Raw genomic sequence first — 16040 nt, forward strand, 5'->3', positions numbered from 1 at the left:
TCAGGACTGTCTATCCCAGACTACAAACTGACTGTAATTTGGAGAGAACATCAAATGTGAAATGAGCATGTCTGGGTATCTGCAAACAGCACTGGTTGGGAGAGCCATGCGTAGCCCTCATAGCTGGTATTAAAAATAACCTAAAGCATAAGCAAAGGGTTCAGTTTGGTTGCCAGGCAACCCTGCTGCCAGCTCCCTTCAAGCTGACCTTTATTTTTATTTTTTTCTATCCACATCTCTTAACATTTTCACCTTCTGGATCTCCCTTGATTCATTTAATATTTAATGATTATTGTTTGTGAGTTGGGGGGTCCAGGACAGGCCAAACCACAAGTTCTGAAATTCAATAGGCAGACCCTTGCCGCCAAGCATCTCACAGTCTAATAAAGCAAAAAGGTAAGTATATAATTATCTTGATTATGTTCCTTTAACATAATCCTTTACTAGTTGTAATGTTTATCTGCAAATAACCTTTTGCCAAATAAAGTAACATTTACAGGTTCCAGGGATTACAACCTGGTATTCTGGGGTACATTTTCAGCCTTCTATAGATTGAGGACTTTGGCAGGCCACTTAGAAGGTGAGGCCACTTAAGTTCTTACTCAGTTATCTGAGGGCCCAGTTGGCTAAGGTAAGCAATATTTAAAAATGGTATCCTGGGACTTTCCTGGCAGTCCAGTGGTTAAGACTCCATGCTTCCACTAGGCAACACAGGTTCAATCTGTGGTTGGAGAACTAAGATCCTACATGCTACACAGTATAAGAAAAAAAAAAAGTATCCCGATTCTCTATGAGCCAAGGCTATGGCACTTTCTTTGGCTTACTTTACCAGTGTGTTTCTTTAAGCTCTCATTAACTAATTTAGGTATACCTTGTTGCTTGAGAATGTTAAGTCAAACTGTAGCAAAATGACTGACCTAAGAAGAGGTCACTTTGCATATAATTTTCACATTGTAAATTTACCAAAATATCAATAGTTGGTTGTAGATCTTTGGGAACTGTAAGTTCAACCCATACTCTTCTTCCCTGAGAACTAGCTCCCTTACCTGTGGGGGCTCCTTTGGCAATACTGATACTAAATGACAACATCCTCCTGATCAGAGGTGACTGTATCAGAGCTAGGCCCATGACTAAGTGAGACCACTCAGATTATCTTCAGGGCCTTGGAACTTAGACACTACTCACTCAGGTTCTGGAATTGAAAAAGGTTGCTGATGTAGCCCTAGAAGGCCATCTTTTGTCAGGTGAAAGAAGCAGAGATGAGTGACCACAGGGTCTGAGAGACAGAAAGTGTAGCTGTTTTGGTGCTTGACGGCTTCCCTGGTTAGAAATGTAGAGTCAAGCTACATTTTCATTCTGGGTTGAGAGAATTTTGCACTTCTACCCCCACAGTAAATTTCCCTTTTCACTGAGGCAGTCTGAGTGGGTACCTGTTATCAGCAACCAAACAAAGTTTAAAATTAATGTTTCAATCCTGGCTTAAATACTTCTTACCTTGTTCCCATAACATTATTAAAGCTCAATAGCTAAAATAATGTTGTACTTGGGTTATTTCCCAAAAGATTTCTCTAAAACCTCCAGAGATGGCCCATGATTATTGGTCATTCCTGACATTTTAATACATATTAGAATCACTGGACAAACACAATATTACTATGATGTTGTTTTCCTTTCATAAACAGTAGCACGGAAGGGACCTTAGGGGACGTCTAATTCAACCTCTATACTTTCAAGTATGGAACTCAAGGCCCAAAATGGCCAAGAATTTTGCCCAGTTCTGGGATTAGAAACTTGTTTCTTTCTGTCAGTACTCAGACCAAGGTCCTGTGAATGGATATTTTAGGGCCAAGATGGCAGTCTCCTGGCTTTAAATTTCAAGTGAAATTAAACAATATTTATTGACTGCCCACATAATTGGTCACGACTCTTTTATTAATAGTTAACGAGTTAAAAAAAAAGGCTTAAGGAGTATACTTGTTTCAGGCATAGCTGGTTCTAGGCTCAACATTACTGCGAGGAGTCTCTCTCCCCATCCCTAGGCAAGTCTTTTCACAGGTGAGGCACCTACAGACTCACATCCTATCAGCTTAGCTACCTCAGCAGTAAAAGCCTGATTATTCTTGGACTTCTCTGTTATATGAGCCAATAAATTCCTTTTTTCTTTCCTTAAGTCAATTTGAATTTGGTTTCTGTCATCTGCAGCAAGCATTCTAAAATTGAGCTTATCAAAGAATTCTCCACAAACCAGCATAATGGTAACTAATCAGATTCTCTCTTTAAATCTTTGAATCTAAGAGTAGGCAGTTAAAGCAGAAGTTGAAAGAACATGCAGAAAAACCAGCAATCCAGTGCATGATGAAAACTCACTCTTGACACAATGTCTTGGCTTCTATTCTCAACCTCTTCTGCCTACCTCGTATCTTCTGCTTAGTCAGAGTTTCTGCTTATTCATAACTTCAGCTTATTCTTGGTCCCAACAGCATCACAGCCTGGATGGCTGCCTAATATCCTAAACTGATTTGACCCTGGAACACTTTTCTTAGAAATGGCAAAAAGTGATTGTCAGTATTCTGGGCTTTACACAGAACAAGCAAGAACGGTTTCCTCTTTCAACTTGGTAAATATCCTCATGACAGCCTGGAATTACTAATGTTGTCACTAATGCGGTGACCACGTTTGGATCAGGATGTGAGCTTTCCTAAGGCAACAGGCTTGACAAGACAATGAAGATCCTTTGCAGGTAAGTCATCGTGCCTGCAATTTTCTTGGATCCTCAAGTTACTTAACATCGCTGAGTTTTGATTTCTGTGGTAATAAAATGAAGGAAGTCACCCACCTTATTTCATTCCACCTTAATGAAATGAAACACATGTAAAATGCTGGAGCACAATCAGGACTCAGTGAATATTCGTTCTCTTTCACCAAATTTTAATATGTCATTTACCATATGAAGTGTTACCCAATTATCTCCTTTTGCTCACATGTTATGGAATGCTATTATTCCACATATGACAAAGAGTTTAAACAAAGAATCAGGATTTTTTTTTTAACTTACAAAATGTTTTGCTGCAGTTTTTCAAATGTTTTATTGGATTTAAAATTCTTTTAAGGGATACACCGATATACAACTAGTTTGATCAGCTACCAATATATTTTGGTACCCCTTTATTTTTGTACTTAAGAGCCAGTTCACTTTTTCTCCATGTTCAATACTTAACTTTGGTAAAATTTTGCCATGTTCATCTTCACCTGTTACTGAAGCATGAGTGCCTCCACCTTGCTTGGTGTAAGCTGCCCTTTTGGTTTTCTTCCTGTGAGTATGTTTGGTTGGACTCTTATGTTTTTTTTCAATTTCACTGCTTACATCCCACAGCTTTATCTTTCCATCATTTCCTCCAGTAAGCAGCAAATAGGATTCTCGCAGAAAGCAGACTTGGGAAACCCCCAAAGAATGGCCCTTAAATCCCAGTTCCTGTTCACACTTGACTCCCATCACCCTAAAGATTCGAACCTTACCATCTTCTGCACCGCAACTAAAAACATTGCCACACGATGCCACAGACACAGAGTGGGCTAAGGCAGGGTTTAAAAGCTGACCAGGTGATTGTGGACTTTCCATTTCTTCTGTTTCATCCTCCTGTAAATTTGTAATCCAGAGTGGCCGGGCTTTCCGAAGGTTCCACAGCATCACCTTTAAATAAGTGGAAGTTACACAGTTAGAGTTCTAAATAGTTTGTTTCACGAACATGCTTATTCTGCTTCTAAGAAAATCACCAAAGTAGTCTAAGAATGATTAGCAGGATACATTCCCAGCAACATTAAAAAAAAATTCAGACAGCACCACAACATGCCAGCAGGATGCTACCCTGGTACCAAAACTAGAATGCCAATGGGCAGTAAGGAAGGTATAATTTAAAAACTAGATCCTGAGTAACTCTGGATCAACAAACCCTTTAATGTGTAATCCAAACTCTTACACAGATGCCAATTTCTTCAAGTCATCCTACCCCGACTGCTACAAGTAAAACTGAAAATGAGGAAATTTATTAATTTTAGCCTATGCTTGTTACAAGTAGAAACACCTATCAACTAAATAAACTAAACCCAGGATCAAACCTGGATCTCCCACATTGGGCAGATTCTTTCCTGTGTGCGCCACCAGGGAAGCTCAATGCCTAGCATAGTACCTGTAGAAAAGAGCAGAAATTTTAAGCAAGTCTGTTAATTTGACATCCTGGTATACTTGGCGTTTTACTGTTGTTCTCTACCATGATCTTGGACCTACTAAGTAGATTTAGATAAAATGCAATTTTAAAAATATTTAAAACAAAACAATAAGTTCTGTGGATTGATTTTACTCCAGACTTCAGCAATTGTCTTCCTGGAGCAACCGATTTGAAAAAGAAAATATTCTTCATACTTTCAGAGCGAAGAGACAACTTTATTTTGCCATCTAGTACCGTCCCTGAATTATGGCTCATGATCTAAAAGGGGCACTAGGATAAGCACGACCGTTTAGTCAAAAACACAGATCTGAACCGAAAATATTACCACTGCTGATTATACCAAGGTTTCGTTTGCTATTCAAAGTAACTTCCTTCAATGCATCCTATTTCAAAAGAAGTGACACTCAGAAGTGAATGCAAGCATATCAAAGTGACCCTGCTCAAAAATTTCTTGTACAAAAACATTTCTTTCCACATAAAAGATTCATTTTCAAGGGGAAAAGAAAGAGGCTCTTCCACTATCTGGATACTTAGGTTTTGGTCCTAGAGACTGTTCAAACTCCAGAAAGAAGAAAACAAACTTGAAACCATTTACTTTCAAATGTGGAAATGAGGGATAAAGAAAACCAGTGTATATGCTACAGAAATTCATGATGGAAAAAAAAAAAAAAGGAAATTCATGATGGGCTTCAAATTTCCAAATGTCCTTACAAGAAAAAACTGTATTGGAGTGGTGGGTTCACATGTATTTATTTAGTGTTATTATTTATACCTTAAAAATACATCATGAATATTATTTTGTGTCTATTTAATAAAAGATTAAGTAGTCTCAAGTGTCTTAATAAATCACACTTCATTCCTAAGGTCCCTGCTTGAGTAAGCTTTTTCTATTTAAACCTATCTAAATCAAAGGATCTAATTTTTATAATTTCTCTAATAACAAAGATGAGCTTCCCTTGTGGCTCAGATGGTAAAAGTGTCTGCTTGCAATGCGGGAGACCTGGGTTCAATCCCTGGGTGGAGAAGATCCTCTGGAGAAGGAAATGGCACCCCACTCCAGTACTCCTGTCTGGAAAATTCCATGGATGGAGGAGCCTGGTGGGCTATAGTCCATGGAGTTGCAAAGAGTCGGACACGACTGAGCGACTTCACTTTCACTTTCAATAACAAAGATAGGTATGTTGAACTTATCTATTATGTGTGGCAATAATTCAGTTCCTGCCTTGAGATAAAACACCTTGTTCAGAGATAAATAACTCTCATCACTAATCTGATAAAAACTCCCTTCCACTATTACACCTACATTCTTGGACCCCTCCATAGGCTGGCTATTCTTAAAGTTCAGAAAAATACCAGATAACCAGATTTTAAGAAGTAAACTGGAAGAAATTATACTTTCAACTCCAGTTAAAGAAGTAATTTCAGTCAGAAGTAATGACTGTACTATCTTAGTCACTTTTATTATATATTACAACCCAATGCAGCAGTTAATCTATAGTGAATTTTTAGCAATTCTTGACAAATCAAAAAGCAAAAGACTTCTTTTCACAATATATTTATTTCCTAGAGTATTCTCTAACACCTGCCTGGCACTAAACTTTCTCATCTAGAACTGGAGGTAAAATGGTAAATTCTGGATGCCTGCTTCTTGTGTAATCTGTGACTGCTATACATCTACTTGGCTGACTGCCATGTCTAACGCAGTTAATGAACCAGTGATTGAAAACTGGTATAGCTTAAGGATGAATGAATGAGTAGTCAGAGACACTGTACAATCCGCCTACTTAAAACAGATATCTGACTGGTTGTGTAGGTCTTTCTGCCCAACACAGTAAGCAGATTATCTCCACTAGTGTAGAAAAATATAGATTTATTAAAGTTCTGGGCAAGACCTAGGAGTAGAAAAGGAATTTTGATGTCATGGGATCACTGTGCCCTGTAGGTGTAAAATTATTCTCAACCAAGGCACTACAAATTTTTGGTAGGACAATTTTTAATTAGGGGCTGCCCCAGCGCAGCAGGACATCCACTGATTCTTCCTAGTAAAAAGACCAGTAGCTTGGGGTGGGGGTGGCAGTCAGAGTGACAACAACTAAAATTAGTCTCATTTATTTCTAAATTATAAGGAGGTGTGGAGGATAGAGGAGTGGCAAAGATCACTGGCCTGGAAGTGACCAGGAGTCTTACAAGATACTATAAGCAGCTGAAAAAGTAGATTAAATGCCTATAACAGTGTTGGGCACACATATCATCTATTTAAATAAATATCTTTAGTGTCACAGAGAAAAAATATAGGCTTTGAAGTCAGAGAGATTGAGGTTTGAATTCCAATTCAGTCCGCTGTGGGAAAACTCAATTTGAACTTCAGTTTCCTCATTTCTAAAAAAGAAATAGTATGGTCAGGGTGTGATTAGAAAGAAAACTAATATATATGCTGCTGCTGCTGCTAAGTCGCTTCAGTTGTGTCCAACTCTGTGCGACCCCATGGACTGCAGCCTACCAGGCTCCCCGTCCCTGGGATTCTCCAGGCAAGAACACTGGAGTAGGTTGCCATTTCCTTCTCCAATGCATGAAAGTGGAAAGTGAAAGTGAAGTCGCTCAGTCGTGTCCGACTCAGCGATCCCATGGACTGCAGCCTACCAGGCTCCTCCATCCATGGGATTTTCCAGGCAACAGTACTGGAGTGGGGTGCCATTGCCTTCTCCCAAACTAATATATACAAAGCAGTGTAAAGTGGTAAGTGACCACCAAAGGGAAGCCATGCCTATTCTCACTCCAGTGATTTAGAGTAAAAACAATAATAGATCCAGGCCCTCTGTTTTTTTTTTTAATTATAAACTTTATGGAGAGTGGGTGGGTGATAAACTCTGTATTTAGCATGGTCCTTTGTTTAAACAGATGTTTAGAATCAAATATTCGAATTCTCATGTTTTAGGAATGTCTTAAAGCATAGAGAAAGAGTAAAAGATTAATAATTACTTTGTTAATCTACTAGACTTTGTCAAGTTAGCATTAAACATTCAGTAGACATAAAGTTTACGGTTCCTAAATACATAAGGCATGTCAGTGGATAAAAGAAAATGCCAAGATATATTTAGCCCAATCAATAATTTGATTCTATTAGCAAGTCCCATTTAGAAATTACCCATGTACTCTCTGCAAGACATCACCTGCATATCCAGTCCACATGACACCAGGCTCTGAGGCCTTTGAGGTCGAAAAGCTACAGAGGAACAGATATTGGAATGTCTCTTCAGTGATCTGCTAATTTTCTTATTTTCCAGGTCTAGAATTTTGATTGTTCCAGAGTCATCAGCAGAAGCCAGCAGGTTTTCAGTTTCATTCAATGAAAGACAGTTGATTTCTTCTTCATTCACATGAAAATCATCCAAGGGTTCTTTAAGAGACCTGACATCCAGTATGCTAATGGTTTCTCCATGTGAGGCATAGAGTTTGGTGGGGCAGGATGGAGAAAATAAGACGTTGGTAACATCCTCTGCCCCTTGGAAGCACGTGTGTCCTAAAAGAGTCCCATCTTCACCCCAAACCACGAGATCCCCACCTTCTGCTCCAGAAGCCACTAGCCCTTCTTGACTTGCATTCAGGCAGAGAATAGGAGAAGAATGTCCACCAGTCCACTTGACTGCCATAATGACCCAGGTAACTCTGTGAAGAGGGGGGAAAACTATAATCTCACATTTTATATAAGAACTTTGTAAGACACAAATATTTCATTTAAAAAATAAAAGACATCTAAAAAACTCAATCAATAAAAAAAGACATTTGAAGATCAAGCCTACAAAGCCTGGTTAACACAAAACTGTGGCTGGCACATCCCTACATGTGTTTTCCTTGCAATCAGGTACCCAGGTAAGTCTGGTCCTCCAGCCTTTGATGTGAGGCTCACATAGGAATAAACAATAAATACACTTATTTTAAATTAAGAAAAGTCCTTTTTAAGAAAGGACCACACAATCATCAGGTTATATCCTTTGTCTGAATAATGTTTATAGAAAATGGGCCCTGGGCTTTTGGGTTTGAATAGCCCTATTACCTATCAGCTGGGCAAGTTACTGAATCAATGACCCACTTTCCTTCTTGATAAAATGGGGGTAATAATAACATCCATTTCATAAGATCAGAGAAGATTAAATGACACAGTAAATGTCAAGTGCATGTAACAATGCCTGGTATGTAAGGAGAACTCAACAAAAGTATTATCATTGTCACTTTGGTTACTTTTATTAGGCTAGTCAAAGTGGCATCATATATATTACACCAATGGTCCTCCAAGTATGGTTGCCAGCAGCACTAGCATCACCTAGGAACTTATAGAAATATAAATTATTGGACCCCACTCTGCTACTGCTGCTGCTGCTAAGTCACTTCAGTCGCATCCGACTCTGTGCGACCCCACAGACGGCCTCCAACCAGGCTCCTCTGTCCCTGGGATTCTCCAGGCAAGAACACTGGAGTGGGTTGCCATTTCCTTCTCCAATGGATGAAAGTGGAAAGTGAAAGTGAAGTCGCTCAGTCGTGTCCGACTCTTAGCGACCTCATGGACTGCAGCCCTCCAGGCTCCTCCGTCCATGGGATTTTCTAGGCAAGAGTACTGGAGTGGGGTGCCATTGCCTTCTCCTCGACCCCACTCTAGGCCCACTGAATCAGAAACTCTGATGTCAGCACCCAACAGTGTGGTTTAACAAGCCTTCCAGGTGATTCTGACGTATGCTAGAATTTGAGAACCTGTTGTTTTAGTCGCTAAGCTGAGTCCAGCTCTTTTTGTCCCCATGGACTGTAGCCCGTCAGGTTCCTCTGTCCATGGGATTTCCCAGGCAAGAATACTGGAGTAGGTTCCTTGTCTAGGGGATCTTTCTGACCCAGGGATCAAACCCATGACTCCTGCATAGCATATGTGTTCTTTACCACTGGGCCACCACGGAAGCCATTGAGAACCTGTACTATACCACTAATCATCAGGGGAACTGGTTAAAAATGCAAACCCCTGGGTCTTCTCATTGGAGACTAATTCAGTACATTATTTAATTTTATTCTCAAAACAACATTTCTGATTGGTATCATTCCATTTTACAGATAATTAAATTGAGTCTCATAAATTTAAAATAATTTTCCCAAAGTCACCTGTTCAGGATTTGTACTTAGGATCTAAAATAAAACAATCCTAAACTTCTAAATAATGAAGACCTTTTTATAACAATTCTACTTGATAACAGGTTTAACCTGTTAGTATTCGAAAGTACAGAAAATGACCAAAAGCTACTAATAATTCATTACTGCTTCTAAATATACTCACATTTTTTAAAAAATCACATTATCACCTACTTGTACTTATATAACAGTAGTGTTTATGTGCATTATTTAGATTCCTGATATGCTAGGCAGCCTGCTTCTTTAAACTGGACTTGCCACATAATGCTACCCCCTACCTTAACTATCTCCTGCTGCTGCTGCTGCTAAGTCGCTTCAGATGTGTGTCTTTTGCAACCCCTCCCCAACTGGGCTATAGCCTACTAGGCTCCTCTGTGGATAGGATTCTCCAGGCAAGAATAATGGAGTGAGCTGTCATGCCCTCCTCCAGGAGATCTTCACAACCCAGGGATAGAACCCATGTCTCTTATGTCTCCTGCATTGGCAGGCAGGTTCTTTACCAGTACCGCCACCTGGAAGCCCAATTACCTCTTGGGTAAAGCAAAAAAGGAAACTGGGGCAATTTATACAATTAAATGATCAGACAAAAGGAAGCAAACACATCTATCTGGACAAATTATATTTTTCATTCCACAAGACAAAGGAGAGTTTATCTACTAAGAAACTGCAATAGTTGCTTTAGTATTTTCAGATATAATACCTGAATTCAGTTCAATTGTACAGAGATAAATTTCCAAATACTGTTTTGAAGAATAATTTAATCTACTTAAAGTTTCTACTCCCGACACAAGTTTGTTTCCTCCCACTTTTAGCCACACACACATACAAAATCACTAACTACTAGACTGCCAAAAAAACCCACTGATCTAATAGTAATCAAAGTAACAGAAACACAATCACAAAATCAGATATAGCAATTTTCATATACAAAAAAAAAATATAAAAAAGACAAAGATACATTTAAAAAATTTTAGCAGAAGCACTCAATTAGTAAACAGAAAAAACTAAATAGAGACTGAAGCAAATACATTTTAAAGGAGAGGTTTGGAGAGGAAATGACTCAGGCAGATAAAGACAGGGAACTCTGGTGATTTGATTTTTGCTGACAAGTACTGACACAGTAGTTAAATAATTTTCTACCATAATCAAACCAGTCAATCCTAAAGGAAATCAACCCTGAATATACGTTGGAAGGACTGATGCTGAAGCCGAAGCTCCAGTATTTTGGCCACCTAATGCGAAGAGCCAACCCATAGGAAAAGACTGTAATGCTGGGAAAGATTGAGGTTAGGAGGAGAAGAGGGCAACAAAGGATGAGATGGCTAGATGGCATCATCTACTCAAAGGACATGAGTTTGAGCAGACTTTGGGAGACAGTGTAGAACAGGGAAGCCTGGCATGCTGCAGTCCATGGGGTCGAAAAAGAGTCGGACACAACTGAGCAACTGCACAACAACAAACCATAACAAGGACTTTTGCCAAATGTTCCAGACAAACCAAGGAAAAAGGACACTCAACACAATTTAAAATGAAAGAGATTAATATTTAGGCTTAGGAACTGTCCTTTGTGATGACTATCGACTCACATGATAGAGACAATATCCTAACTAAAAATATGAACTTTGAATTAATCATTGAAAAGGCTATTTAAGTTACAAATAGTTTAACTATGTAATGAATCTTTAGAGTATTGATCACTTATTCCTAAGTCAGAGTTTTAATTTTTCTACAGTGAATGAACTTTAAAGTCTAGAAGTCTGCCCTCTACAGTTTTAGGATTTTGTATCCATAAAGGTTTTGGATCTCTGTTAGAATATTAGGTTTTTCACTAAGAAAAGGCAGGGTTTCTAGTACTCCTATTTCTCCATCACAGATCTACCCACAGAGGACCTAAGTAAGGCTGACTTGCAGACAAAAGTTTTAGGTTTTCTTCCTAATGTAACTCTTTTCCAGAAAAAGTTAATTCAATTTTAAAGATACATCTAGTTAAACTCTACCCCAAAATGTAAGAAGTTAGGCAATAAATGAATTTTGCTCTTCAAGAGACTACTATAGACAACAATACAGTTCCTGTAAAGTTTTCCATAATGGAAGCAGTAGTAACTCTTGGACTGTTATTCCCAACAAGTCCAAGGTCAGTTCTACCTTAATGTCTACCCACCAGAGTAAAGAACAAATGAAACTTCAGGCAATGGCAACCCACTCCAGTACTCTTGCCTGGAAAATCCCTTGGACAGAGAAGCCTGGTAGATTGCAGTCCATGGAATCGCTAAGAGTTGGACACGACTGAGCGACTTCACTTTCACTTTCAATCTCTACACCACATGGATAGTATTCACTGATTACCCAGCTAGTCAGAAAAATTAAAATAGAGACCTATTACAGGAAATAATAGGAAAAAAGAACTGGGAAAGCCCCAGAAATCCGTACATTCTGAGGCATTTAATTTAATCACCCAGAGTACTGATCAGGGATTCAACCAGCATACCCCGCCACCCAAATCACTTGTTTACTTAATCTACAAAATTGAAGTTATTTGTTATTATTTGAAATGTTCAATCAAAAAGTGTTAATCAGACTGCTGTGGTAGAAGGTAGTGGGAAAAATTAACTACATATGAGTTCAATCAAAACAATCTTTTAGAAATGAATTGGCAATCTGCTGTTTCTTGTTTTTGTTTTACTGGGACTGGAGAGCTACCTGGAAGTAGCTAAGTGCCACTATCTCCACTCAGGTATCAAGTCAACAAGCTTCTCTTCTCAAAGGTAGATGCCTAAAGGGTCAAGACTAGAGATCTCTTCTAGAAAATTAGAGATACCAAGGGAACATTTCATGCAAAGATGGGCTCGATAAAGGACAGAAATGGTATGGACCTAACAGAAGCAGAAGATATTATGAAGAGGTGGCAAGAATACACAGAAGTGTACAAAAAGATCTTGACGACCAGATAATTACCATGATGTGATCACTGACCTAGAGCCAGACATCCTGGAATGTGAAGTCAAGTGGGCCTTAGAAAGCATCACTACGAACAAAGCTAGTGGAGGTGATGGAATTCCAGTTGAACTATTTCAAATCCTGAAAGATGATGCTGTGAAAGTGCTGCACTCAATATGCCAGCAAATTTGGAAAACTCAGCAGTAGCCACAGGACTGGAAAAGGTCAGTTTTCATTCCAATCCCAAAGAAAGGCAATGCCAAAGAATGCTCAAACTACCGCACAATTGCACTCATCTCACATGCTAGTAAAGTAATGCTCAAAATTCTCCAAGCCAGGCTTCAGCAATATGTGAACCGTGAACTTCCTGATGTTCAAGCTGGTTTTAGAAAAGGCAGAGGAACCAGAGATCAAATTGCCAACATCCTCTGGATCATCGGAAAAGCAAGAGAGTTCCAGAAAAACATCTATTTCTGCTTTATTGATTATGCCAAAGCCTTTGACTGTGTGGATCACAATAAACCGTGGAAAATTCTGAAAGAGATGGGAATACCAGACCACCTGATCTGCCTCTTGAGAAATCTGTATGCAGGTCAGGAAGCAACAGTTGGAACTGGACATGGAACAACAGACTGGTTCCAAATAGGAAAAGGAGTACGTCAAGGCTGTATATTGTCACCCTGTTTATTTAACTTATATGCAGAGTACATCATGAGAAACGCTGGGCTGGAAGAAGCACAAGCTGGAATCAAGATTGCCGGGAGAAATATCAATAACCTCAGATATGCAGATGACACCATCCTTATGGCAGAAAGTGAAGAGGAACTAAAAAGCCTCTTGATGAAAGTGAAAGTGGAGACTGAAAAAGTTGGCTTAAAGCTCAACATTCAGAAAACGAAGATCATGGCATCTGGTCCCACCACTTCATGGGAAAATAGATGGGGAAACAGTGGAAACAGTGTCAGACTTTATTTTTTTGGGCTCCAAAATCACTGCAGATGGTGACTGCAGCCATGAAATTCAAAGACGCTTACTCCTTGGAAGAAAAGTTATGACCAACCTAGATAGCATATTCAAAAGCAGAGACATTACTTTGCCAAGAAAGGTCCATCTAGTCAGGGCTATGGTTTTTCCAGTGGTCATGTATGGATGTGAGAGTTGGACTGTGAAGAAGGCTGAGCGCCAACGAATTGATGCTTTTGAACTGTGGTGTTGGAGAAGACTCTTGAGAGTCCCTTGGACTGCAAGGAGATCCAACCAGTCCATTCTGAAGGAGATCAGCCCTGGGATTTCTTTGGAAGGAATGATGCTGAAGCTGAAACTCCAGTACTTTGGCCACCTCATGCGAAGAGTTGATTCATTGGAAAAGACTCTGATACTGGGAGGGATTGGGGGCAGGAGGAGAAGGGGATGATGGAGGATGAGATGGCTGGATGGCATCACTGACTCGATGGATGTGAGTCTGAGTGAACTCCGGGAGTTGGTGATGGACAGGGAAGCCTGGCGTGCTGCGATTCATGGGGTCGCAAAGAGTCGGACACGACTGAGCGACTGAACTGAACTGAAGTGAAAGGGTCAAGCACAGTAATTAGTCATTTCCTATTGTGAATTAGTTTAATTAGATAATAGAGTCCTTTCTTCCAACACCTAATGAGATTATGGAGTGTGGGGAGGAGGAAGGTGGGGTACTTTGAAAACATTTTTATGAAGGGTGGAGTGCTAAGATGGAAGTTCTAAGCAGCCAAAGGGCAGAAAGGTACTGAACATGGGGGCAGGGGACATGGTCCAGAGGGTGATGAGCAGGCAAGAAAGAAAATAGGAGGTAGTGATAAAGAAAAGCTTTTCCTACTTTGAAATCCTACCTGGGCCACTTGGGGGTACTTTGCCATAAAAAGTCACCTCACTGACTGGACTAGATTTATTTCATCAGGTCCTTCAAAGGCTCTCCCTCACTTATACCAGGGCAGACAATATAGAAGCCAATGTCTTTAATAACCAAATGCTCTCTAAAATACTTGCTCCTGTCATATCTCCATGTATCCACTTGTCCTTTTCAAGTGACTGTGCCTTTAAAGCTGTTCATTCTGTCTGTTCTTTGTCATCTTCTTGGATGGACCAACTCTGTCCTTGAAGATGTAAAAGAAATTTCAGTGCCTTTCCAGACAAAACATGGACTGCCTTCCTGGGAATAGTTGAAAGTTGAAAAATGAATAATAAATTCCCTAGCCTGAGGTTTAAATAATATGATAGTCACTATCATTGTAATAAGTATACTGGTCAACTTTTCTTCACACATTTCAGTTTTCCAAAGTGAGTGGTTGAAGGGCTGTGGCACTGACACTAGTAAAAAAGAAAAGAATCTGGGTGACTAAGCTTGGAGGAAAAAATATCTAGGAAGAAGGGACTGGCAAGTAGTAATCAAACACCACTTATCAGAGAGTAGAGATGGTAGGTGCTGTTCTTTTGTTTTTTAATTTTATTTTATTTAACTTTACAATATTGTATTGGTTTTGCCATATATCAAAATGAATCTGCCACAGGTATACATGTGTTCCCCATCCTGAACCCTCCTCCCTCCTCCCTTGTTTTACTGGAAAACAAGAAATGGATTATTCACAGCAGGAGAACTTTCGAGAAGATTCCTTACTACTTAAAGGAAAGACAGTGGAATTGACTACTAAGGGAATCTGTGAACCCTATTATTTTAACAATTACTTCGCAGTGTTGCTTTGAGAGTTATATACTCTCTCCCGTAAAGGGCCCCAGTAGATTGCCTGTCTTACATGATGGTTATTATTTTCTCTTACCGAGCATTCTTTAAAGGCTGTCGGAAAACGTTCTGGCCACCTAGGAAAACGTAGTATGACTAAATAATGCTGAAATTCTTTCCCTTCCAAATAGTGTTCTTAATTAGAGCCTCCATGTCATTCTCCCTACTAGAATATCTAGTTAGTTAAAAACACACCTCAATTAGCCTACTAACCGGTGGGTTAGTAGGAAAGACTGGGAAAGGCCATATTTTGTCCAAAATAATGTAGCACTTAAAGAGCACTTTAAGGTTACCCAAACATGGGAGGGGGGAGGGAGGTGTTCAAATGTAGAGACCTCTCATGCTACATACAGGCTAGCACACACGTTCTGATAAGCACTGGTACTAAGGGAGAACAAGAGGGCCTGACCAGGAAAACACGACCTCAGCTGCCGAAAGAAAAGGAAGATCTAACTCAAACTGAAGGTGGCGGAGCTAGCACTGGCTAGTAAGGAGAGGGAAGTTTCCTGCGTTAGGTTGGAATGGTCAAGCAGGAACGCAAACGACTCAGGTAAACCTTATAGGAAAAGGGGACCAAAAAAGCCGACGCGAGGTCACTAGATCAAGAAGGGGGAAAGGCGGAGGACAGCCTGAAACCCACCCGCGCCAACCTCATACCTGTGCTTCCCGCTTCCCTCCAAGGCGCCTGGCGATGACCTCACCGGCGGGCGCCCAATCCCATCTAGCGTAGGGCGGGAGGCGGCCGCAGCCAAATAGTCACATCCGGGGCCGAGAGGAACCGCGCGAGCTGGGCGTGCGTCCTTGCTTCGTGCCCTCAACCCGTATGGCGGAGCCACGGGCGCGCCGCGGGGAGGCCGTACGAGTCGGGCGGTTCCGGCGACCGCGCTGAGCCGCGGGGGAGGGGCGGGGGACGCCCGTGCAGTCGGTGCGTCTGCCCT

The 16040-nt window shown here is 40.3% G+C and overlaps 1 protein-coding gene across 2 annotated transcripts; it reads right to left on the minus strand.

The window, feature by feature from the left end:
• Positions 1-2907: 2907 nt before the first annotated feature.
• Positions 2908-15990, minus strand: WDR53 (WD repeat domain 53). Of its 2 annotated transcripts, none has more exons than XM_061411790.1 (3): positions 15760-15990; positions 7397-7892; positions 2908-3691 (listed from the first exon to the last, which is right to left on the minus strand). In XM_061411790.1, exons 2-3 carry the CDS (start codon positions 7874-7876, stop codon positions 3095-3097), a joined length of 1077 nt encoding a protein of 358 aa, XP_061267774.1. In that variant the 5' UTR covers positions 7877-7892; positions 15760-15990; the 3' UTR covers positions 2908-3094. The 2 variants fall into 2 exon arrangements, with proteins under 2 accessions (XP_061267774.1, XP_061267782.1); XM_061411798.1 differs by lacking the exon at positions 15760-15990 and adding an exon at positions 15140-15738.
• Positions 15991-16040: the final 50 nt, after the last annotated feature.

The sequence above is a fragment of the Bos javanicus genome, chromosome 1 (genome assembly GCF_032452875.1).
Source record: "Bos javanicus breed banteng chromosome 1, ARS-OSU_banteng_1.0, whole genome shotgun sequence".
Classification (NCBI taxonomy): Eukaryota; Metazoa; Chordata; class Mammalia; order Artiodactyla; family Bovidae; genus Bos; species Bos javanicus.